The 25,153-nt window shown below is 55.8% G+C and overlaps 1 protein-coding gene across 2 annotated transcripts in view; it reads left to right on the forward strand.

The window, feature by feature from the left end:
* The first annotated feature begins 822 nt into the window (after positions 1 to 822).
* PRKCB (protein kinase C beta) overlaps positions 823 to 25,153 on the forward strand; it is a 100,433-nt gene continuing 76,102 nt past the window's right edge. For both annotated transcript variants that reach the window (XM_068422153.1, XM_068422152.1), the window contains exons 1-2: positions 823 to 992; positions 1,267 to 1,298. In XM_068422153.1, the coding sequence (XP_068278254.1) occupies positions 823 to 992; positions 1,267 to 1,298 (202 nt within the window). The remainder of the gene's footprint in view (positions 993 to 1,266; positions 1,299 to 25,153) is intronic.

Consider the following 25,153-nt stretch of genomic DNA (forward strand, 5'->3'; position numbering starts at 1 on the left):
CTGCTGCTGACTTGTGTCGCGCGGAAAATCAGGGTGGAGCAAAATAATCCGGCCTTGACGCTGGGAAGCCTTGGCCTGCTGAGGGAGTTTGGGAAAACCCACCCGCTCAGTGCCAGGCCCGCAGCGGGCACGTTTGCCCCCTGCGACTGCCTTGAGGACGGGATTTCCCTGGGGGGTTTCACAGTTATTACCATCATTATTACCACCATCATTATTACTTACCCACCTCCCCTGGCTCCTGCTCGCCCCCCCACCCTGCCTGCTCGGGCAGCAGCTGGCAACGGGAGGGGACAATGTCACTGCCGTGGTGCCAGCGTGGGTGAGCAGGGCTGCCTGCGGCGCTGGCACAGGGGAGTGCCCACGCTCTGCCCGCACCGCTGCCCGTCACCCCGCAGCCCCCCGCAGCATCGTGGCGGGATGCAGGTGGTGTATGCAAATGAGGTGCGTGGGCGGAGCATCTGTGGGCACCGCCCCCTGCGCCCCACGGCGGCCCAGCGGGGCCCCTGCGCCCCCCGCCGCGCGGCGCTATGCAAATCAGCATGCAAATCACGGGGGCGTGGCTATGGCCGAGCAGCGCGAGCGGGGGGCGGGGCTTAGCATGCAGATAAGGGGGCGGGGCGGAGGCGGTATGTAGATGAGGGGGCGGTGCCGCGCCGGGTGTGTGTCGGTGCCTCCCGCCAGCTGCAGCCAGAGGTGCCGGAGCGCGGCGGAGCCCCGGCCCCAGCGGCGGCGGCGGAGGGACCGAGCCGAGCCAAGCCGGAGCAGCCCGAGCGGAGCCGAGCTGAGCCGAGCCGAGCCGGCGGCCGGCAGCCCGCGCACAGCATGGCCGAGCCGCCGGCGGCCCCGGGCCCTGAGGGCGAGGAGGGCCCGGTGCGCTTCGCCCGCAAAGGCGCCCTGCGGCAGAAAAACGTGCACGAGGTGAAGAACCACAAGTTCACGGCGCGGTTCTTCAAGCAGCCCACCTTCTGCAGCCACTGCACCGACTTCATCTGGTGAGCCACCCCCCGGGGACCCCCCCCACCCCCTCCGGGACCCGCGGCCCACCGGGACCCCCCCCACCCCCTCCGGGACCCGCGGCCCACCGGGACCCCCCCTCACCCAGCCCCGCGGTGCCCAGCCTGGCGGGGCTCCCCTCAGCCCCCCCCGGGCACCCCCTCCCTGCCTGGCTCCCCTCAGCCCCCCCCATGCACCCCCGGTGCCCGCTCTCCCCGGCCCCCCCCCCCGCACCGACCCTGCCGGTGTCTCACGCCGCCTCTCTCTCCGCAGGGGCTTCGGCAAGCAGGGCTTCCAGTGTCAAGGTGAGTGTCGCGCTGCCGGGGGGCTCGGGGGGGGGGGGCAGGCACCGTCCCCCCATCCCCGGGACCGGCCCCGGGCCGCCCGCGGAGCATCGCCGGGGGCTGGCGGGCAGCACCCCCGGGCCCCGCCGTGCGCAGGCCGGGGAAGCAGCTTAGTCATTTTTTTAATTGACTGAGCAACTGGTCGGTGCTTTTAAGCCGGTCGGGTTTTGGTAGCTGAGATGAGCACCCCAGACTTCAGATAAATCGCCCCAAAAAAGGCAGCGGGAAGTTTATTGTTTTTGATGTACTTAACATGAAAACATGTGTTTAATGGCAAACAGGCTGGTGCTGGCGTGGCGGCGGTCCGACGTGTAACTGCTGCCTGGGAGAACTTGGATGGCTTAGTTGTGTTGCTGGGGAAAAATAAGGCTTTATAACAAAACACATTGCGGTAGCTTGTGGGTTATTACAACCAGAATTCTTTGTTCTGATAGTACTGGGGTTCTGGAGGGCTCCTCAGGGGTTTTGGTGTCCCCTCAGGAAATGAGGGTGAATTAACTGGGCTTTGTGTGGTCGTTTGCTGCTCTTTTAGTGCACCTGCTCGCCACCGGCCTCAGCCCGTCCTGGCCACGGTGTGGGTCACACCTGCACGAGGTTAAGGTCTGGGCTTGGGGTTCAAACCGGCCTGGTGCTTGCAGGTGCTGGCAGTGAGATTTTTTGCTCTTAGGAATATTTGGGGCAGAGTTGTGTTTTGGTGGGTGGCAGAATCCCAGGTTGAGGTATTTTGCATGAAAATGAAACTGCTGTGTGGCTCCAATATCTCAAGAACAGCTCGTCTTGGCAGCCTTCGTCTGCATCTGAAGCAGAAAACAGCCCCCACTGGGTCATGGCATGGCACAGAGTCAAAGTGTGAGGTGCCACGGCGGGGCCAGGTCTCGGGTGGCAGCTCTGCCTGCGCTGTGCCCGGTGGCGGCAGGCGGGAGGGCTTTGTCTTGGGTGCTCTCGGGAGCATCTCTGCAGATGCTCATACAGGCAGTGTAAGTCTAGCCCGGTGTGAATGGTGCTGCCACTCATCCTTAACACTTGCCTTAGGGCTATAACCTTAAAATACCAAAGGCATCTCCCTGCTGCCTCCCAGACCCCCACCTAAAGGCCTGGGCTGGTGCTGGCAAGCAGAGGAAAGCAGATGTGGAGAATAAAACGTGTCCTAGTGGTGTTACTCAAGGTCGTCGCTTCCCTCGGTACCTGAGGTTGTATACATGGGCAGTTAAGTCACGTTACTCAGAGGAGTTTTGTGCAGCTTGTATCTCTTATTGTGGGTCTTCCCGGGTTTAATCCTGTTAATTCTCTGACTGGCGGCGTCACGCCGGACATCTTTGTGCAAACACAACTCCCCTGAAATCTGAAGTGTGCTGGAAAAGCTGGTGGGGCTCAGCTGCTGGTGGGGCAGGGTTTGTCTTTCTCCCTGTATCACTTCTAGCGCTGTGCTCAGTCCTACTGATAGCATTCGATATCAGATAATTTCAGCCTTTTCAAGTCTCTCTTCCAGCTGTTAGTAACTATTGTCCAAACCTGTAATTGTGCCCTTGCTTCAAGGTTTATCCTTAAGTTATATTAACCAGTATTAAGTTAGTCTCTGGTGTGAGGTCAGTAAGTGGGACCCAGGAGGGTGGTCTCAGGCTTGCCAACGCACAGCAGCTGCCCTCCAAAGAGGGAGGCCCTCTCCTGTGGGTCCTGGAGCAGGAGCCTTCTGAGGCTGCAGTAACACCCGCAGGGTTGCCAGCAGCACGCTGTGCTCAGCGGCGGCTCCAAAGGTGCCTGATGGGTCTATAACCTTTCTGCCTTAAGAAACCACTTGCCAGGTTGCTCTGGTATTACAGGAAGCATTATTTTAGGAAGCATTTCTTCTCAGCAAGGGTCATTAGCCATTGGAAGGGGCTGCCCAGGGAGGTGGTGGAGTCACCATCTCTGGAGGGGTTTAAGAAAAGCCTGGACATGGCACTTAGTGCCCTGGTCTAGTTGCCATGGTGGTGTCAGGGCAATGGTTGGACTCGATGATCCCAGAGGGCTCTTCCAACCTGGTTGATTCTGTGATTCAGACATGAAAACTGCGTTACTGTATTGGAACAGGAGATTTTGCAGACTGTGGTACGTAGAACAGACCAATCTCTACCCCAAATACCTTCCTAAAATCAGTGATCTGTGGATTTTTGTGTCCATCCCCTTCTGCACGGTTCCGGGGTCCCCGGGTGAAGGCGCTCCCGTTAGCGAGGCAGACGGTGGGCGTCGCGCGGGCGGTGCCCCCGATGGCAGGCACGCCGTGTCCCCGTGCAGAACGCTTCCAGGTTGGGAAGTCAAGCACGAGCTAGAAGTTGCTGCTGCCTGCCATCTGCTTGGAAATCACAGCTACCCCGGGAGGCTCTTGGGTGGTGGGAGGAAGAGCTCGGCGTGCCAGGGTTGGCACCGCACAGCGCGGGTCAAGCTGTTGCGCTTGGGTCGTGCTGGGTCCCGCTCCCGTGGGCAAACAGCCCTAGACTTTGGGTTTGAGCCCCACAGGTTGTGCTGCAGCTGGTGTTGAACTTGGTAAATAAGTTGTATTTAACCTCGGGGCGAGCTTTTGTTTGGGGATTATCCTCAGCCCAAGGGGGCTTGCGGTAAGCCGTGGTTGCAGTGCTTAGCTCTCCCTTTACCGAACGCAGCTTTAATTCAACTTTAACAACTTCCCCGACTATTTTACCCCGCTGTTCAGTGGGGTGGCTGGAAATGTAGCTAAGGCATGTTCCTGTCTCGTTTCTGAGCTGTTCCTTACTGCCGTGCTTGCTGTAAGTAGGTTTTTACCTGTGCCCTGATTTTGTTCTAGGGCATTTGCAATAATTAGATAGTTAAGTAGCTCATTACTTGTGACTTTTGGCAGGAAGTTAGCAGAAACTGACTCTTTGTAGCTTGAAGTACTAATGGATACCACAAATACCACTTAATTGCTTGCTAATCGGCTTCTTATCCTTGTGTACAATCTCCTTTTTATCCTTCTATGCATCTTAAGACTTCCTGGGCTCTAACGTCTTTCTTCAGAGCCAGAAAGCGTTTCTGTGCCGGGCAGCAGGAGGTCTGTGCGCGGGCGGCCCCGAGGAGCAGGGCTGGTTCTTGCAGGTTAATGAAAAATATCGATATATTGTGGGTGTTGGGAGAGCGAAGGGCTGTGGATGCGCCTGGGGCTGCCAGAAAGATGAACTCTTCCTGGGGGCAGCTCGATGTGCGCGGGCTGGGCATCACCCTGGGGTACAGAGGGGGCTGCCTGACTGGTATAACGCTCTGTTGGAGCTGGAAGGTGCATGAGCTCTCGTGTGCACTCGTAAATAACAAAGAGAAAGGGGTGTGTGTGTCCTCCCCTTCCTGGCTTTCGAGATCTGTCTGTCCGATGCCATTACCAGGGAATCCATGAGGAGGGAGAGCGCAGCATCTTATCTGCAGGCTGTCTTGGGGAAGGCACGGCGTGGGGCTACGGCTGATGGCTTTGCTCTCTCGGTTCTCCTAAGTGAAGAAGTGCTTTGGGGACGGTAAAGGGAAGGGGACTGGTCTGAAAGCTGTCGAGAGTGAAATTCTTGGTCTCGTTCTCGGAATGTGCCGCTTCTGGGAAGTGGCAGCTTCCTCTTCGTCTTTTCTGCTCGTGTTCCCTCCCTGCCATCCTTGAGGTGTCCTTCTCTCGGGGTCCCCCTGCAGAGCCGGGTTGGAGGGTTTGTGAGGGGGCACCTCGCCGGGAGCCAGGTTTGTTTAATCCGGAGTCGCTGTCGCAGTGGCTGGGCTGGGCTTTCACCTGGGGAGCTTGGGAAGAGCTGCTCGCGAAGAGGTGAAGAGCCATGTAACGTGATTCTCACCTAGGAGCAAAAAATAACCTGTGTCTGTTACTGCTTTCACGTGTACAGAGTAAGTAGGAAAGATCTTGGAAAGAGGAATCTTGATTCCTTAAGAGAAGGGAAAAGAAGCAAGCATCGTTTGGTGATGGATGGTAATGATCTCATGCAGGAACTTGACAGGAGAAAATGTTTCCTTCGTATCCCTGGTTGTGACTCAGTAAGCAAAGACACTCTTCAGATGTGGTCTCTTTCCAAACTTCATACCAAATATAATTCCTTCTCCCAGGTTTTCTCCTCCCCACCCTCCCAATCCAGCGCTCTCGTTTTGTTTTGTAGTTTCACACTTCAGCCTTTGAGACCAAAACGAAGCGGCTGGAAAATGTCAGACGGGCCTTACCTTTCACGCCAGTATTTCTCTCTCGCTATCTGCCTTCAAAACCCACCCTTCCTTCCCCCACCTCTGCGCTGCCCTCCAGACGGAAGTGAAACCCAGAACAGCTCTGGGCTTCGCTGCAGCGACGGGGGGTTGTTTGTCGCCATTAACTTCACGCAGGCATTCGGTTTGTGCTTTTATTGACTGTATTAAGCAAGCGAGAAACAAAAGCAAAACAAACTCCAATCATTCAGAGTTGCCTCAGACCCAGTAATTTCATGTCAATGTATTGTGCACACTGGAGAAATGTTAGTGTTCAAATAGACTAATTAAAAATGTTACCGCAATTACTTTTGCGACACAAACGATGCTAATTATATAATGCTGCAGAAATTGGAAACATAATTTTGGAGAGGTTGGTTTTTTTTTTTTGTGTGTGCCTTGCAGTGGTAATGCAGTTCTCGCCGCCGTAGCCGTGGAGCCCGGGGCAGTGGGAGCCTGGCTCTCCATACCCAGGGCAGCACCTTGGAGCAGGTAGAAATAGAAAGGGGAAGTCGGTCTGGTCCCCTGCGCCGTGCCAGATGGTCTGTGGTTCTGCAGAACTGTGAATAAAAACAGCCTTCGCAGGGAAAGTGGGAAGAAGTGCCCCTTCACATCTTGGTTGAAGGATCGAGTCTACTTCAAAGACAAGTTTTAAAGCCTGCAGCCTGAGCTGGTCTCCCTGATCTTGCTCTCGCCTGCACCAGGCACCCACAGCTCAGGAGAGCGGCTGGGGAAGGAGAGCTGGAAGGAAATCTGGACCTGCAGCAGCGCAGGCTCTGTGGCTCTTGGGTTCAGCAGGGATCACTTGATCTGTTAAGCCCCGTTAGTGTCTCCTTACAGTGAAGAACGGCTCAGCCGAGTTTCTCAGTGGAAGTGGTTTCTCTTTTCCCTCCCCCTTTGCAGCTAGCGCAGTTGATTTTTCTTATCTCCTGAAGTAGCTGTCATCCTAACGTGATCTTAGACCTTGATAGTGAGGTGGTGTGTTTCCTTCCCGGGGTATCTGTCGCTGACCAGTGAGGCTGGGCAGAGGATCTCTGAGCTGGCCCCGGGGGTGCGGGTGCCTTGGGGGTGGCAGGAGGGTTTGCATCACGGCTGGCTGGTGTCTGTCAGCTGTGACTCCACTGCAGAGTTTGAACCACCCCGGTATGGAGCCTCTGCTGTGATTATTCTTCAGATATTGAGTCTTCCAGGGGAATTTAATGCCTGGGCTGTCTCTAAGGAGACTTCTCGGCAAACAGGACAGGCGTTTCTGTACGTCTGCCCGCTCACTCGCGTGTGATCCTACGGATTCCTGCAGCACGCGGGCTCCTGGAGGGGCGTGTAGGGCATCCTTGCGCTCGCAGGGAGCTGTGGGCGGACGCTCACCTGTCTCGGTGCCAGCAGAAGGTGCTGGGGCTGCAAAGCAGAGCAAGACCTTGAGGGTTTGATATCTGGTGTAGATCAGGCCGTGGGGTTGAGTCTTTTCTTGAAGCTTGGTGTGAACTGTGTTAGCTGATAGGGGTTTTATCTAGAAACTCAAGCTAGGGGTGTTGCACAAGCCCTTCTGGCGAGCTGCTGCCCTCCCAGCCAGCAAGCACGGCTCCTCCTTCCTCCGACTGCATTTGAAAAGGCAGAAATCTAAAAATGCTCCAGACGCTCGTCAATGCCATCCCGTCCCCCTTCACATTTATCAGCAAATAAGCTGCATGGTCACGGTGACTAAGAAATTAACTTCTTGCTGTGCCCATAATTCAGCTCAGGGCAGAAGTGCTGGGAACACGTCATTGTGAAGGGTACGATTGGAAGGGGAGTGTTAAAGTGCTGTCCCCTGGTCTGGATCGGGCGCGTGGGGCACCGAGGAGGGATGCTGTAGTGGTGGTGGGATGGGATTTCGCCCAAGAGAAACGTCTGGGGGGATTTTTCCTGCAGAAGCCAGCTGTGCAGAGGATTAGTGCTGTACATTAGCACAACCAGAGCTGTGGGCCTGCCAGGGTCCGACCGTGGGCTGGTCGCCTGTTGGTGCCTGGGGTAAGGCTCCAGCATGAAGGACAGCACGGAGCAGTGGTGGAAGGCGTTCGCAGCGCCGTGCGATTAATTCCTCTAGCAAGGCTTCATGAATCATTATTCTGGAAGTCCGTAAATTAGAGCCATTTAGAAAAGGTGAGTAACAAGCTCCCTGTAGGAGAGGGGTAACTATAGGTCTTCTGGGCAGCGTGTTCCTCGTGTTCGTCAAGGGCTGCAGCCCAAGACAGGTTGCTGAGAACAAGCCCTTGGAAAAAGGCGATAGAAACAAAACCAGAAGAGCAGGAGTCCTGTGCAGATCCTGGGTGCAGCCTTGGCTTTCCATTGCCGGGCTCTCCTGTTGCCAACACAAATCCCCTTGGCTCTGCTGGTGGCCGATGTGCACGCTGTCCCTGAGAGCTGGGCAAGGGGAGGAGGGAGCGTGAAGTGCTCCACAGACCCTCCAGGCTTTTCAAACGATGCTGCAGCAAACAAAGCGCAGCAGAGGAGTCTGTACCTCGAGTTTTAGCAGCAACTCTCCCTGAAGCCAGAGCCACTGCGCTCCTCCGAGCGGGACCCCTGCGGAGGCTCCCTGGGGTGAGGCATTGCGCTGACATCTCGTACCTAAACAGGGCCGTGGGGCTTGGGTGGCTGGACCTGAGTGCGGTAGGAAACGAGGGCTGTCCGTGGGTTTCACGTTCCCTGGGCAAGGACAGCTGTGGGCTGCTGCATCCCTGCTCTGAGCCAGTCCCATCATCCAGCAGCCAGGGCTGGGCCGGTGTCGGTGACCACGGTGCCTTGGCCAGGAGCCTCTTTGAAACAGAGAGACGATAGTGCCGGCAGAGATGTAAAATGGCCACAGTGAATGCTGTAGTCCTCCAGGCAGTGGATGAAGGTGAAAATCTCTCAGGAGCTTTTCAGCCCATCAGGGTGAGTGTTAGGGGCAGTTTCCCGAGCACAGGGGCTATCGGTCCGGCAGAGAAGGGGCTCTCACCGGGAGAGCCTTGACCTCCGCTGGCCCTGTCCTGCCAGCCTGGAGCAGCCGTCACCAAGGAGTCAGTTTTTCCACAAAAGCCACAGGAGGGGTGGGGGACATGAGAAGGAAGCTCTGTTTGTGAGGTGCTTGGTAGCAGCCAAATCTTTGTATTACCTCCTGTAACAGCTTCTGTCCTGTGGGAAATGCCTCTGTGGGTTTGTAGGTGGTGAGGAGCAGGGGGGCGAGCAAAAACCTCCCCTTCCTCGGGGAGCAGCAGGAATTGGGGTGCCCGGTGCCGTGCAGTGCTGGGGGGTGCCGGCCCCGGTGTGCTGCGGCTGCAGGGGCTGGTGTGGGCTGTGCCTCGGGGAGGGGGATCTCCATGGTTCGTAGCTGTATTGTGCTCTCTGCTCTGATTACCTTAATATAGGCTGCGAGTGATTTGTCTGTCCTGTTCTTAGACCAGCCTCCATTGGAAAAAGAAAATAAATTAAAGTGTTCTCCTTATGAGTAGGTCACCTGGATTCTGTATAATTAAAGCAGTCGCTTGCAAGCAGCAGTCCTTTCTTTCCTGTTAAGGATTATTTAACTGTTCATTGCTATGGGAGGAAGCGTGACGGGTCCTTACAGGGTCCCACAGTGTGTAAGTCAGCCCTCACCGTCGCTTCAGACAGGATCCTGGTTCCCTGTAGAGGGAAACGCATTTCATGGGCCGTGCTGGCTCTGCCCCTGCGCCTCGCCACGCAGAGGGAGCTGAACTCAGCATCTGCTGCAGCGACGGGCACTGTCTGTCTGCAGGGTGTAAATCCCCTGGGGATGGTTCCCCTGCAGCCGTGTCACCCGCGCTCCTCGCACGCTGGAGTAGGGCTGTTGCCTGGCTGTAATTGGCCTGAGGTGTAATTGCAGTCTGCTCACGCTGTTTGCTTTGGAGGGATTTGGGGCGACTTCCTCAGCTGTTCCCATCATGTGAAAGAGACAAAAAAACCCCCAAAACAAAACACTTCTATCATGATACTTGAATCAGCAAGTTTGGGGTGAACACCTGTAACCTCCTGAGCCTCTTGCCTTCAGGGTTTAACTCCTGCAGCACAGGAGCCTTCCTGCCCCAGCCGACGTGCATTGATCGCTGGATCTCTAACGCAGTCGAGTTACAGCTTGTCGGTTTAAATAATTTGCTTCCATATTTGGTCTTGCTTTTGTGCCAGATTTATACATCTAGTTTAAATACGACAGGCAGAATATACTTGCTGCTAATCCTAGCTGGCCAGGCAATGCCTGCCAAAAGACCCAGTATTAATAGGCCCCAGTATATGCAAGTACTAGACTTGCTAACCTGAGGCTCGTTACGGTACAACCCCCCTTAAATTGGCTCTTTTGCATCCAGTTAAACCTGTGTTTTTGCAGAGTCGGTCTACTGTGAGCTTCCCTCTTCGGGTGGGAGTGCTCGCTCCCCAGAGCACTCTTCTGAGCAAGGAAATCTTTCTAGCTCCAAGTGGGATTAAAAACAGGTGAATGTTTTCTGGGGTGGTTGGGGAAACGGGGGGATAGTCAGTGGCTCTGCAGGGAGGACTTGCCTCTGCGGTCGGTTGGGGGTCAGGGTTAAAACCTTCAGTCTCCTGTAGTTCTGATCCAACCTTCTTACATTCGGTATTGAGTCAGCAGCAGGGAAGCTAAAAAAGATTGGGATGCCTAAATCTCAGCACTGAGCTGCTCCTCTTCTTCCTCATGCTGTGACGCTGGTGCCGATGTAGCTGCCCGTGCCGGTAGGTTCCTCCCCTGAAATGATGCAACAGTAATAGCTTCACCTTTGGAGAGAACAGCCAGCTACCTTTGTTCTGAGGGGCTGCACAGCAGCACGTCTAATGGGTGACACTCTTAGCACGTGAACAAATGCGTTTTCATGGTTTCCAATTATAGCAGAAGAAGGAGAACGTGAGGTTGTGAAGAGGAGTGGAAGTCGTCTTGGCTCTCCTGAGTGGCTTCACGCAGCTCTGCTCGGTGACATAGCGATGAAGTCAGGAGCCCGTACGAAGGTGGTTTTAGAATCTCAGTACGAAGCTGGAGTGAGGGGGAAGTGGCCCACGAATTCAATTTGCATCACTGAGTGGATTAGCTCCTGACGCAGTGCAAAGTCATTATTTACCGTGTCTCCAGATCCGTTGCCTTTATCAGTGCGATGGTTTGGAGAGAGGCTGATTCAGAGATCGTCACATCTCGGTGGGCTACTTGGCGGGGACCACTCGCACTGGCCTTGTAAGCAAAATGATGGTGCTTGTCAAGGCTGTTAATACTGCGCCTACCCCAAGAGGCTGAGTAATTTGGTTCTAGGTTTTTTCTTCCTTTGCGTTCATTACACTAAATGCTTCTGCTTTAGCTTGGTCTAGGAAAAATATTTGGAAATAGTCCATAACTTGCCATTAACCTAGAGTAGCCAAGAGGAGAAAGACTGCCTAAGCAATAAATCGGTGCCACCTGAGTCCCTGCTCTCTGAGCAGATGCGTCTTCCCCACGGAGCAGCAGAAGGTGTAGCCAGGTCGTGCCGTGGCCTCGGTCACCGTGATGGAGCCGCTCCGTCCCCAGTGGTTGCTATCGCTCAGCGTAGGTCAGTGCGTTGTCGCCTTTCCTGTACTGATGGAAGATTTATGCACAGCTTGAAATAATCCCCCAAATGGTTATTTATGGGCTCTCCAGAGCCTGACACCGTCTTTGCTGCGGAGCAGCCTTTGCCATGTCGTCATGATGGAGATCAACTTTGTTACAGGCTTCCTTTTTCGTTGCCTTATGGGCTGCCTTGGGAAAACAGCCTTTAAGGGAGACACTTCTCCATGTTCGCTTGGTTTCTGAAGAGTTTCTTCTCAGCAAGGGTCATTAGACACTGGAAGGGGCTGCCCAGGGAGGTGGTGGAGTCACCATCTCTGGAGGGGTTTAAGAAAAGACTGGACATGGCACTTAGTGCCCTGGTCTAGTTGCCATGGTGGTGTCAGGGCAATGGTTGGACTCGATGATCCCAGAGGGCTCTTCCAACCTCATTGATTCTGTGATTCTGTGAGTTTGATGGAATAACTTGCTTTTTGCGGGGACTGATCAGAGCAAAGTCCCTCTCACGCAATAGTTGTGTCAGTGGAAAGAGTTTCTGGGGATGGTAGAGTGGGCAAGAGGGGACGTCCCTGTGTGCAGAGGCAGAGCAGGGCTCAGCAGGACATCTCTGCAGCCCATCCCACCCCTCAGCCTGCCACGGGAGATGCTGCTGCTTCCAGCTCGCTGCCCCAGGACTGGCTGTAAGACTGAGCTCATGTGTGGTCACATGTCATGTGTGTGGTCGTGCATCTAAGGAGCTTCTCCAATGGCTCGGCCCATTAACTTCCAAATTTGTCGTATGCGTTTGTCTTTGCTGGAAAGGTGCCTCAGGGCCAGAGTCTTCTGGAAATGAGGCTTGTAGGTCTGTGATAGCAGCGAGTTGTTCTCCTGGGTAAAACAAAGTGACCTTCATGGCAGCTGAGAAGCTGATTTCAGAGTTTGCTTCTGGGGGTTTTCCCTGCCTTGGACATCCGTATCTCCACGCTCGTGGCCTGGCAGCTCATCCTGCGAGCCGTCCTCTCTGGAGGCTGGCACATCTCTGTCCCAGAAGCCTTCTACCGTTGTGTCACCTCCTTGATGCCATCTCTTGCCAGTCAGAGCAGCTGGCTGGTGGAAGAGGACTTGTGCTGAAACACAAGTGAAGCAAGAACTTCACTGTTGAGTCTCCTGGGGCTGCCCCTTGTCCTCCAGGTCTTGCCAGGTGCCTGGAGCCACATGCCACCACACGTGGGGTGGGGTGAAGGATGCAGGTCGGCCTGGGGAGCGTGTCTGGGGGGCTGCAGCCGTAAGGACGGCTGGAGACAGAGAGATGGCTCTGTGGCACAGGCAGCGGTGGCCTGCAGGCGATGTGGGAGGGTGGAGGACTGGCCACCTTCGGACCTGCCTCTTGGACCTGTGGTGGGGTCCGTGCACAGCGGGGTGAGGTCTGCACCGGGGAGAGGTGTCCGCTGCCTGCAGCCTTTACTGGGCTGATGGGAAGAGCTGCAGAAGGTGGGATGCTGTTGGAGAGATGCCTCTGGACCCCTGCTCTCGCACCGCGTGGGGAGGAGCGGCAGGGAGAGGAGCCGGGTCTGGGTCCGTGTTCCCTCTGTCCTAGACGCTGTCCGTGGGTAGGGCATGGCAGATGTCCGTCCACGGCGGTGGTGAGAGCAGAGCTGCTGACCTGGAGTCTCCCAGGGCTTCGGGGGTGGAAAAAGTCTCCCTTACTGGGTCATTTAGAGACTCTGAATCTGGGGTTTTGGCAGGAGGAAAGGCTTTAATTAGCTGCTGCTTGGGAGGGCTGCTATTAGATCTTCAGAGCAAGATGCTGCTGGACTGGAAAAAATGTAACAATAGCTCATTTGCTTAGGAAACGAGGATGGTGATTTGCATTTGGGTTGAGCGCTAAACCCTCGTAGAGGATTTTTCTAAAATAACTTCAAACTGTATTTCAAATTTCTTCCTTCTCTGAAACCGTATGAATATCTGTCTTGGTGCCAAACGGTTTGGAGTCTGAATTCCTTTGTCTGCTCTCGCTCCTCTGGAAGGGAAGCGAGTGCTTGTCTGGGCTGTGGACAGGCACTGCCATCAAATCCTGCGTGACAAACGGCTGGCTTCTCTCAGGCTTGGAGCAGAATTAAATTCTCCCTTATTATATACCCAAAAGGATTTTTTTTTCCTCTAACAGCAGTCGCTCAGAGTGCTCAGGAGACGTGTACCAGGGTAGGAAGCTTTGCAGCATGTTTTCTGAGTCTCAGCTCTGCTGCTAGTTGAAAATAAGGCGCTTTGAGATATATTCTGGAAACTTATTTCTGCCTGTGCTGTCAGCTTGCACAAGACGCTGCTGAGCGTTGCCAATAGAAAAGAGAACAAACCTCCGTACCCGTGGGCCGGCTGTTGCTCCAGACTCTGTTACCCAACCGGTGCGGACAGCGGGTGACTGGCCCAGGTCGGGTGTTCGGAGGTGGTGGCTCTGTCCCTGGTGGGGCGATGGGGAACCTGGGGCTGGTTTTCCTCATGAGCTGGAGGATTAAGGCTTCGCTGCAAGTCCTTGCTGTTCCTGTCCCAAACGCATGTTAGAAACCTCCAGCTGTTTTGGCCCGAGTGTGCCACGCTTCAGAAAACAAAGTTCCTTCAGCCTCCACCTGGGTATAGTTTGGCCCAAATAGCAAATGACCAGGCAAGAGGCTTGTCTTCTAGGTCAGTTCTAGCACTTTCCCCGAGCTGGTGTGAGAGTCGCTCGCTTGCGTGGGTAGGAAAAATGGGACGATGGTGCTGTGACACGATGCTCTGCCTGTGTGTCCCTGCCGTGGGGTGGGAGGGCAGGTCTTGCAGGGCTGGGACGGAGCAGGGAGCCCTCCCTGCCTCCCGGGGACGGGCACCAGGGCACGGCATCCCTGGCCAGGACAGGGATGGGCACCAGGGCACGGCATCCCTGGCCAGGACAGGGATGGGCACCAGGGCACGGCATCCCTGGCTGGTGGCAGATTCCGGTGCTGCCGATGGTCCCCGGCACGGCGAAGCTCCCTTCCAAAACCACCTCCCCTGTTCTAGGCTTTGTAAATTCAGAAGCAACTTAATTTCTCTGGTGTTACTATTAACTGAGTCCAAGAGGATGAAAATAACTGGCTGTTGGGAAGGGCAGACTGACTCACTTTCTCGTTCTCCTGTAAATTTCCATTTAAGTTTCGGTTTAAGCTCAGGTATGAGGGGAGTGAAAGCTGGTAATTTGTGACAAAAACTTCTATTTTAGATCACAGTAGAACTCCCTTTCTAATTGCAGAAATTATAAGGCTGTGATTCTTGTAAAGGAGTGCCGAATCCAGCAGTTACCTGTGAACTGCCTTTCAGATGCTCCACTCCAGAGCCACCACAGCGAGCTTCGCCCCGTGCAGCCAGTGCTTTGGTGGCTTGGTGCCACGGCTCTGCCGCTCCCTTGGCCCGGGGGCTGCGGGGACGACCCGCACAAGCGGGGTGCTCTCAGGCCCCCCCCAGCCTGAACAACCCCTGACTCTTTGTTTGCTTCTGCGCTTGCTGTCGCTGGCTTTGCCTGACAGCCTCCTGCGCTGGCCCTGGCAGAGGCAGAGTAGCCACTCCTCACCCCTGCAAAGGACTTTGTAGGCTTTATGGTCTCCTCCATCATCTGTCCCACCCCCAGGCTGTGGGGTTGCAGCACACTCCGTTATTCCCCATACACAAGTAACTTCATGATTTTGATCATCTTGCCCTTTTCTGGACCTTTTCCTGGTCCGTGGGCATTCGAAGGCAGCAAGCTGCCTCTGATGCGGCTGGAGAGGCTGCCCTGCGTCCCCCTGGCCCCAGTGTGCCCCCAGGACGGGCTGCCTGCAGCAGTGGGGCCCTTCCCAGCTGTGGGGCACAGCCACTTATCTTATTCCTGAATCGGGTGCCTGGCTGCTTCAGACCCTGCAGCTCTGCTGCAAGTTCCTCCCTTATCGCTGCCTGCTTGGCTGTAATTTTTCTTCCACCATGTCAGAGTGAAACAAGAATACTTCTTTAAAAAGCAAGAGGAAAATCATGTGAGTCAGCAGTGGTATGTCAGCACTGAGGGTTCAAAATAACGTGGCCGATCTGGTCACTTCTGAAGGGGGAAGGAAAGGGCTGCCAGGCATCAGGCTGCGCTGCGTCCTCATCCCTGTGCGGGGATGCTCGGGAAGGCGCAGTGGGGCCAGTTGGGAGGTGGTGGTTGGGGCTGGTTGGTGTGGAAAGCAGTACTGGGCAGGGGGACAGAGGCCGGTGTCCCCACGGACACACTGACTGGCGTGGGTGACAGCAGGAGCAGAACTCAGTCCCAGCACCAAGTGGCGAGTGATGCTTGTCCCTCTCTGGCCAGCGTCCTTGGGGTGGGGTGGCTGATGCGAGCCTGTACGGGGGGGCTCCAGCCGAGGTCTTGGCTGCTGTGGCCGTACCCACCTGCTGCACCTCTGCACGGGTGGCAAAGCTGCTCTTGGCGCTGGGGACACGATGGACTCAAAGCTCTCGGTCTGCTCGGGGTGCTTCTCCCTCTGCACGTGCATGGCTGGGGAGGGGGGATGCTGCCACAGGGCAGCGAGCACTTGTGCAGTGCAGTGCCCTTTTTCTTCTCCTTCCTGCATTTGGGATTAGTGATGTGTGTGACTGCATTACACGTAGGAGCAAGAAGCACCTTCTCCCTCGGAGAGGACACCCGTGGTCCTGTGCCTGCTGAAGGCAGGCTCCCCGGGACAGCTCCTCAGCCCTCCTTGGCAGCACGAGGGGAAGGGTCTTTCCCCCCTTCCTAAAGAAACTCATTCCTTGGATATATTTTTGGGGCGTACGTTCTCGGCCAGTGTTTCTCTTTCCATCTTTTCTTTCTGCAGCCCCTTGCGTTTCCCAACCAGGACAAGCAGGGTGTGGAGCTGTGGCAGCACCGCGCTGCTGGAGCCGGCTGGGGAACGCTGCCTTGTTCAGCGGAGCTGGGAGGTGGGAGCAGCCATCAACCCAAGTCAGCCCGTGCCCTGAATTGGAGCTGCAAGATGCTGCAGTGGGTCCATCTGGAGACTCCTAAAATAATAGCTGCCAGCTCGGTGCTGACTTGTCTGGGGTGCTAAAGCTTCTGGCTTTGGGAACGACAGCACACGGGAGTGCTGGGGGGCTCCAGCCAGAGCTGGGGTGTGTGTGTCTTGGCCCCACAGGGCATGTGCTCAGGGATGGTCGCTCCCAGGACCATGATCCGGCTGTTAGAGCATCCCGTGGTGTTCCAGGAGCTGTTATTACTGGTCCATTTATTACAAGGCCAGAACTGAACTTTCAGGAGAGCTGGGGTCAAACAGTTTATTTGGGCACTTCTAGTCATAAAGTGTCTAGGGCAGGTGTGTGACCCCGAAACATGGAAGCTCTCAGGAGCGTGTGCCCATGAGCTGGAGACGCCGGGGCAGACGCTGCGTAATTGCCTGTTTTTTTAGTAACGAGGTGTCTGTGAATGGATCCCTGCTGCTCGCGTTTAAATTCCTGTTTATTGGCTATTGGGTTTGATGTGCTTCTCCTCTAATGAGCGAGGGCTGATGGATGCCTAATAAAGAGCTCATATCTCATATTTCCACCGCTGCGGAGACCATTGGACTCCTAATTGCTCTGCGGTGGCCTTCTGGGGGTGGCTGCCAGGCAGGACGGCTGCTCCCCTTTGATGGCGTTATTGCACATTCAGGTCTTGTCCTGCTCGGGTTTTATTTGCCGTCCAGCCCCGGCTGTACGTGAGCTGCCAAGCCACTGCACCGAAATGAGCAGCTTAATTGTGAAGGCTTGTGGCTCGGCATCGCTGATGGCGTTGGTGGGAGCAGGAGCCGTGAGTGGCCCCGGCAGAGGCTGTAACAAACCCGTGCTAGGACAGCTGAGGGAAATGGCAGTTTGTCCTGAAAAAAAACACTTTTCCTTTGTTATTGAAGCATTAATGTTTGTTTGGGGTGTGCAGCCAGCAGCCCTCTCTCCGCAGCAGTGGAGGGAAGCAGATGCTGGAGGGGATGAGCTCCGGTGGGAGCGAGCAGGGCTGATGCTGTGCGAGGATGGTTGGATCCGATGGCAGAGTCCCCTTGGACAGCAGAGGCAGACCACTAAAATCACAGAATCAATGAGGTTGGAAGAGCCCTCTGGGATCATCGAGTCCAACCATGGCCCTGACACCACCATGGCAACTAGACCAGGGCACTAAGTGCCATGTCCAGGCTTTTCTTAAACCCCTCCAGAGATGGTGACTCCCCCACCTCCCTGGGCAGCCCCTTCCAATGGCTAATGACCCTTGCTGAGAAGAAATGCTTCCTAATGTCCAACCTGACCCTCCCCTGGTGAAGCTTGAGGCTGTGTCCTCTTGTCCTATCCACGTGTTTGCTTTGGATTCAGTGATAGCGAAGCTCAGCTGGAACCTCTGGCCTCTGTGGGGCCGAGCTGGGGCTCCTCAGCTGGTGCTGGGTGCCGTTCCCATGATGTCCCCCCCCCCGAGGAGCGGAGCTCAGCTGTGCTGTCAAATAACATCCCACCGCTGCCTTATCGCTGCTCTCGGAGGGGGAAGGAAGGACGTGGTAATTACCCTGTTTTGCGTGGGAGAGCTGGGGGAGCGGTTCAGGGTGCTGCTTGTTTCTCCTGCGAAGCCTGTGGCTCCTGCGCTGCTGCAGGGCTGCCCGTCCTCCCGAAGCTGCCAGCCCTGGTCCCCCCGGCCCCTCTCCCCAGAGCTTGGTAACACTTTGCAAGGGGGGCTGTGCCGGGAAGCACGACCCCCTGCGAGGGAAACGGTCCCCAGTTCCCTTTATTTTTGTGGTCCGTGCTGTTACCACCAGCAGATCCCATCCATAGGGCAGCCCACCGATGGTGGTGACGGCACCAGTCCGGGGGCTCCTCGGTGTGGCCACAACTGGGAGCCGGACTGGAAGTTGCAATACAGGGCTGTGGGGACACTGGTGAACCGGGCAGGAGATGGCAGAACCTGGCAGGAGAATTTTATTTGTGTTGGTCCCTTCCTTGGGTGCATCTTAGAGCTCCCTGGCCCAGGCAGAGGTTGCGCAAGTAGGGCTGTGCTGAAGCAACACAGAAACCACAGAGTAATTTCCTGTGAATTACTTTCTCTCGCTGGCAGAGGGAGGAAAATTATTAGCAGAAAAGCTAAAGAGCAGGACCTGGGAGAGCTTTTGGGTCCAAGTGTGCTGGGAGGCTGCGCCGAGCCCAGCGCTCCGGGGTATCCTCTGATGCCCAGCATGTTGCCGTCAGCGGGTGGTCTGGGGGCTCTGGGGCTGTGGTGGCTGGGGGCTTGGCCATGCAGCCCCCGCTCCTTGCAGCGTTACGCTGAGAATCAGGTCAAGAACCTGGGTTTTCACCTTCATGCTTCACCCTTTAGGTTTTAGAGCACCTTTGAAAAAAACCTAAAGACTTAAATGAAGAATTAAACGGCGTGTCTCAGGTGTTTGTGTGTTACGTGTGTGAAATGGTCGTTTTTGGGAAGTTTATTTGCGTGTGTGTGACTGATTCGGGAGCCTGCGCTGTTGGGTGGCCAGCTGGGGCCTGGGGTAACTCATCGGTGTGTCTGGGGGAGGTGACAGCCAGCCTGTCTTCAGTGGCTAAACTTCACTGATTGAAGTTTGTGATTGGCAAGTCAGGAATTTTGTTCTGGATCCAGCCCAGCAGCCTCTGCTTAGGGGTCTGCTTCTTTGCATCATCATCACCTTCATCCTCCCACGCTGGCATGGAAATGGAGCAGTGGAGGATAAGAGTCCATCTCAGGCCAAGGATCAACTTCAAGTTTCCATCAACTATGGCTTTACTATCGATGGAGACCAGCTTGATGCTCTCCTGCTCCAGGAACCGGTGTCATCATGCCCAGATAAAAACTCTCCCTGCCTAGCTCAGCTCGCTTCCATGGCCTGCCCTGCCTTCCTGCTCTGCTAGCCCAGGGCGATCGTGCACTGGCCTTCGCGTCATGCTGCCGTTGGTCCTTCTGAGGCCAGGAGCACACATGCTTCTTCAGGCACAGCTTCACCTCCGTTTCCAGAAAAAACTGAAGACAAGAACTGTTGTGTGCAGTTTTCTGACTGAAGCAACGTGGCACAGAAGTTACAAAACCTGAGACGAGGGTACCCGTCGCGTGGTGGCACAGAGCCAACCTCGCTCCTCAGCAGCCCACAAAGTGAGAGCGATGGACCTCGGCAGCGTGAGGTACGGCGCTCCAGGAATGAGCTGGCGATGGGCAGAGCCGCGGGGGCCGGTGGCCACGCAGGGCGCAGGCAACGCCCCCCTTGCAGGCAGCGAGCCCGTGCTGTGCGGTGGTTGTGTGCGTTGGTGTTGGTGGGCTGATGAAAAGTGATGGAAAGGGCCAACAGAAGAACTTTGAGGACTTCGAACTCCTTGTTTCTTAATGAACCTCTTGACGGGCACCTCGATGTTGAAGAAGATGTTGAGATGTTGGAGCGAGTCCAGAGGAGGGCGACCAAGCTGGGGAAGGGTCTGGAGGGTCTGACCTCCGAGGAACGGCTGAGGGAGCTGGGGGTGTTTAGCCTGGAGAAGAGGAGGCTCAGAGGTGACCTTAGTGCAGTCTACAACTACCTGAAGGGAGGGTGTAGCGCAGTGGGAGTCGGCCTCTTCTCCCAGGCAACCAGCGATAGGACAAGAGGACACGGCCTCAAGCTTGGCCAGGGGAGGTTCAGGTTGGACATCAGGAAGCATTTCTTCTCAGCAAGGGTCATTAGCCATTGGAAGGGGCTGCCCAGGGAGGTGGTGGAGTCACCATCTCTGGAGGGGTTTAAGAAAAGCCTGGACATGGCACTTAGTGCCCTGGTCTAGTTGCCATGGTGGTGTCAGGGCAATGGTTGGACTCGATGAGCCCAGAGGGCTCTTCCACCCTCATTGATTCTGTGAGCTCACCAGCGACCGTGTGTCAGTACCTGAGCGCTGCCTGCTCCGGCCCCATCGCCGACTTCTCGCGACGCGAGCGCCTCTCGCTGTGAAGCCCCAGCTGGCAGCAGCCCCGGTTTTTGCAGCCTTTGCCGCAGCTTTTGTTGTTACTGCAATCAATATCTGTCTCTCTCTGCTTCTGCCTTGACACGTAGTGATTTTTCTTTCTGTGAAGGTTTCTGAGCGATCTAAATCGAGGAAGGGGTGGATCGCTTACAGACACGGCGCTCTCTCGGATGCGAGAACAACTATTTTGAGGCAGCGTTTGGAGGTTTGACTCAACTTTAGCAGCTTCTCTGCAGGGAGAGCTGGGTTGATAGTCAGAAGTGGTAGCAGGTCAGGTAGTCTATTTTTAGAAGTGCTGTTTAATTGTCTGGCGTTATTCTTGCAGTGTTCATAGCTGGATGGTGAGTTATCTTCTGTCAGTTTGTTAGTGTAACCCAGGCCTTATTGCATGCTTGTATTTATTAAATAATAGATCCATTATTTAATAAATAATGGATAATGGATCCATTATTTAATAAATAATGGATAATAGATCTGTTATTATTGGATCTTTGTTTTATCTTGGTTGGGAGGGAGACAAGTGGTGTGACACAGCGCTCACATCTCCGTGTTTTAACGCTAAAGAAACGCTACAGAGTTCTTGTCAATCAGTTTTCTGTGCTTCTCCCCACGTCACCGTGCCCACACCGGTGGGCTCAGCTGGCACCGCTGTCCTGGGGAGCTGCGCCGGGGGCCGGGTGCTGCTGCTGCATCTCCGTTGCACTGGCTGGATCTGGTTTCACGCTCTCATCCTCCATCTCAATCGCATAAAGGAAATGTTCTCTGCGGCACAGAGGTCTTTAACTAAATGCTTTTTATTCCTGTCGGCTGGTGATTGAAATGCTTTTGCTCCGCCTTGCTCCCGTGCTCCATAGCGGGTGGTGGTGGTGTGTGGGGATGCGCTGGCCTGGCCCACAGCCTGCGTGGGTGTCCGTGGGGGTGTGGGAGGTGTCTTCTCCACTCCTCGTGCGATGTTCGTGGTGGAGGGGTCTCCATGGCTTCTGTGTCCGCGGGGGGAAGCACCGAGGCAGCCCCGTTCCTGCCAGCTGCTGGGCACGTGGGATGCCCCCGAACGCTTACAGCAACGCGCTGTGCCCTTCCTAGCCTGAGACCTGTCCCCGAGGGTATCCCTCTGCTAATGGATGTCCCAGCATCTATTTGCATAGCATTTCCATAACACCAGCAGCGCCGGAGCGTTTAGGTCCTCCCAGGTCGCGGGGAGTTGCAGCAGACCTGGGTAAGGCCTTGCCCCTGGGCCTGGGAGACGCTGAGGGCTCACGTCCCTGCTCGCGTCAGGGTCTCTTAGTCTTGGTGAGCGATTACACTCCCACCTGTACAGAAGAGGGGTTGTGTGCTGCGTCCCACTGATGCAGTTGGCTTTGTTTAGGGTCTTGAGTGTGTTGGAACATGCTGGCTTGAGTGAATAGTTTTAATTAGCCACATGCTTAGGCTGTGGTTTGCTGTGCTGACTCACTTCCAGCTCCGTGATAACTTCAGCACATGACTTCATATCACGGCAGAAGAACGGAAATTAAAACGAGGGAAGATGGCAGCGCGCAGGCCTGGGGCAGGCTGGGCCTGGGGGCTGGTGTTTGGGGAAGGCCAGGCCAGGCTGTGCTGAGGTCAGGTGGGACAGGGCTGGAGGTGAAGGAGATCCAGCAACCACAGGCGTCCGCTCCCTGGACATGCAAAGTGGTGGAGAAAGGCCTCCAGGCCTGAGCCCTCCTCCTCGGCTTCCTCTTGGTTTTCCCCCGTTACCTGGGCCAACGCAGCGCTGTGGCTTGGCGAGGGCCTCGGGAGCTGCCGACCGGGGGCCTGGTCCGGCCAGCACCCGTGGGAGAGCAGGAAGAGCAGTGCCAGGCGCTGCGCCCCGAGAAGTCCCCGTGCGCGCCCTGAAGCGTTGTCTGTGGTATCGCTTCCCCAAAGCTATTTCTGAAGCCTGGAGGTTCTCACTAACCAGCTCGAACTTGTCCTACCTCGTGTCAGGCAGAGCTCGAGCACTAATGCCGTGGTGACAGCTCGTCCGTTGCGGGCTCCTGCTTGTCCTTGCTCCGAGGAGGAGGTTTCGGGGCAGGAGTAGTGGCTGTGGTGGCGGTTACAGGCAAGGTGTCAAACAGCTCACTCTCTGGTGACTGTCTGAGGTTTGAAGCCCCTGGTTATTCCCTGGGCAAGCAGTCGGGATCCTTCCCGCTGTGCTGTGCTCAGCATCTCCTTGGTGCCACGTGCAGTTCCTGGCTCGGAGCTGTCCATCCTCTTCCTTCTGTGCTGGAGCACAGTTCTCCTGGACCTCCCCAGTGCTACCACGGGGTCCACCACCTTTACTTTTTGAACTGGGCCACTGGGGCCAGCTTAGACTTACCCTGTTGTGATGAAGCTCCCCATGAGAGCGGTTTGGGATTTGTAAGCCCAGACTGTCCATCCCCGTCAGGGCGCAGCGGTGGCCGGTACCCCGGGAGCAGCCCGCAGGACCTCCGCGCCTTCCCTGCTCCATCTCATCACGCTGCTCTACAGCCTTTCCTCTTTGTTCTACGCTTGCTCGGTTTAAAACCAAGATGTTGACTGCAGTGCTGACCCTGAGCTGGCAGCCAGGGCTGGAGAGCTGCTTTGCTGGTGTCATCGTGCCATTTTCTGTTGGCAGCAAGAGCTTTCCAGTAGCTCATCCCTGGCCGTGGTGGGACCAGGCAGCAGCTCTATCCCCAGCCCTTCTGCAGCCTTGGCTGTCATCTCTCTGGTGATGCCCAGAGGAGCAAGTCCCACCAAGCTGGTGTTGGCACGGGGGGTCGGGGCTGCGCTGCGGGGAGGGGTGGGGGCCCTGCTGCGGCGGGGAGCCCATCGACACTGCGGCACGGTGGAAGGTGTGCGCGAGTGGGAAGGCTGGAAGGGGGAGCAGCTCGTTGCTGCTCCTCCTAATTGCTCTCCCACTTCTGTACTCGAGCGAGCGAAGAGCTGTCTTGAGCTGCGTCCCTGGGGACGCTGCCTGGTTCTGTCATCCCCGGCAGCTGCACCGGGAGCCTCCCCACAATGGGTCAATTGAAAAGGCATCCTTCTCTGTTGTGACTCGGTCCGTCGTTCCTCTGACGTGAGAGTGATCCATCTGCCTTCTGATGTGCTGGGGGATGCAAGGGCTGCAGTGAAGCCTCCGGAGCGGGGGCGAGAAGCGCTCGGGACTGTTCCCATCAGTGCTGATGAGCAGCGGGTCGGCGTGGGAGCAGGGCTAGGGTCCCTCTGCCTGCCCCTGCCCCTGCCACGTGGGCTGGGGGCACCGCCTGCTGGGTTTGTCTCTGCTCCTGCAAGGCTGCACTTTTCAAACGAAAAATCTGATGTAGCAGCGAAGTTTCAAGTGCTGAGGACGAGATAACTGTCCGTGCTCGGTGAGAGAAGTTTGTTTTCTCGAGCTGCTGCCTGTCAGCTGAGCAGCATTAGTTTGTGGTGAGCCCTTTTTTGGCAAGGAAGGCCAAAGTGCTGCCCTGGAGGGGAAGTTTCTGCTGCAGCCCCCATGAAGGTGGCAGCATTGACTACTGCTTGCTCTCTTGAGTATTTTTTTTTTTTTTTTTTTTTGCATTAAGAAATCACAGAATCACAGACTGGTTTGGGTTGGAAGGGACCTTAAAGACCATCTAGTCCCAACCCACTGCCACGGGCAGGGACACCTTCCACCAGACCAGGTTGCTCCAAGCCCCATCCAACCTGGCCTTGAACACTGCCAGGGAGGGGGCAGCCACAGCTTCTCTGGGCAGCCTGGGCCAGGGTCTCACCACCCTCACAGCAAAGAATTTCTTCCTCAGATCTCATCTCAATCTCCCCTCTTTCAGTTTAAAACCATTCCCCCTCGTCCTGTCACTACATGCCCTTGTAAAATCCTCGCTCCTGACTTGCTACTAGAAACCGGTAATAAAATTTGCAGGAGGCTTTTCTGGTAGAAGGCGTGGGGGTGCGCAGGAAGAGCTCCCCTGGTCTGCGTGGGTGGCTGCACATGGTCTGGGGTTGCACAAAGCCTCTCGTGCTGCAATCCGGAGGCTGGGCTTTGAGGTGGAAACCTGCGGGTTTGGGGCTGCCCTGTGACAAAGCAGCGTGGACTCTGCTAGCGCTGAAGCTTGTCAGATCCCAGCAGTGGGTGCGATGGAGGGTGGGCTTCCCATGGGCACACCTCTTGCCGTGCACAGGACACTTTTATTGAGGGAGTGGAAGGTTGTGCCTTCAGAAGGGGTCATTAGCCATTGGAAGGGGCTGCCCAGGGAGGTGGGGGAGTCACCATCTCGGGAGGGGTTTAAGAAAAGCCTGGACATGGCACTTAGTGCCCTGGTCTAGTTGCCATGGTGGTGTCAGGGCAATGGTTGGACTCGATGATCCCAGAGGGCTCTTCCAACCTCATTGATTCTGTGACTCGACAGCTTTCCCTCCTGCAGCACTGCTGCACCTTGCAGGTCGTTTTTTTGGATCTGCCCCATATGACTGAGAGAGAAATTAGCCAGAATTGCTTATCTGTGTGTCAGGCTTTGAAAGAGTGAGTGTGGTGGGAGCGTGGTCGTTGTTTTTCTTGGTATTGCTGTGTGATGAGATTGGGTCACTCTCGGTATTGAGCTGGTTGAAAAATGAACACCTCGATCTAAGAGGAGTGGTGAGACTGAAGAGTTGCGTTTCATTCTCGTGATTACTTTTGGATTAAAAAGGAGCTTTTTCTGCTCCGGAGTCACCCAGCAAATGTCACCTGAAAGCTGACTTCAGGCTGATTCTGCTGAAGATTAAGATTGGTATTTTTTTTTTCCCTGGTCTGTATAGCTGTAGAAATAACGATGCCTAAGCACCGTCTAACTGGCTGGTCAGGAATTCCCTGGAGAGCTGGTAACCCCCAAAGGCAGTGTTTGTGTGCTGGGAACTCCTGATCCTTGTCTGCACACCTGGGTGCTTTTTCCCCCAGAGAAAATCACCGCTTCGGCGGTGGTTAAACACTTTCTCCTCTTGGCAGATGCCACCGGCCCCTCTGTTTATTCCGAGCCATTAAAATCTCGCTGGGTTGTGCACTGACGTTGCTGCAGGGCCGGGCTCTGCGTTTTCTCGGAGGCTCCCGCAGACCCCCGACCCCCCCAGCCCTGGGGTGCAGTGCCAGGGGGGCTGCCCAGCCCCTCGGGGTGACGGTGTCAGC

This window comes from Nyctibius grandis, chromosome Z (genome assembly GCF_013368605.1).
Source record: "Nyctibius grandis isolate bNycGra1 chromosome Z, bNycGra1.pri, whole genome shotgun sequence".
In the NCBI taxonomy this organism is placed as follows: Eukaryota; Metazoa; Chordata; class Aves; order Nyctibiiformes; family Nyctibiidae; genus Nyctibius; species Nyctibius grandis.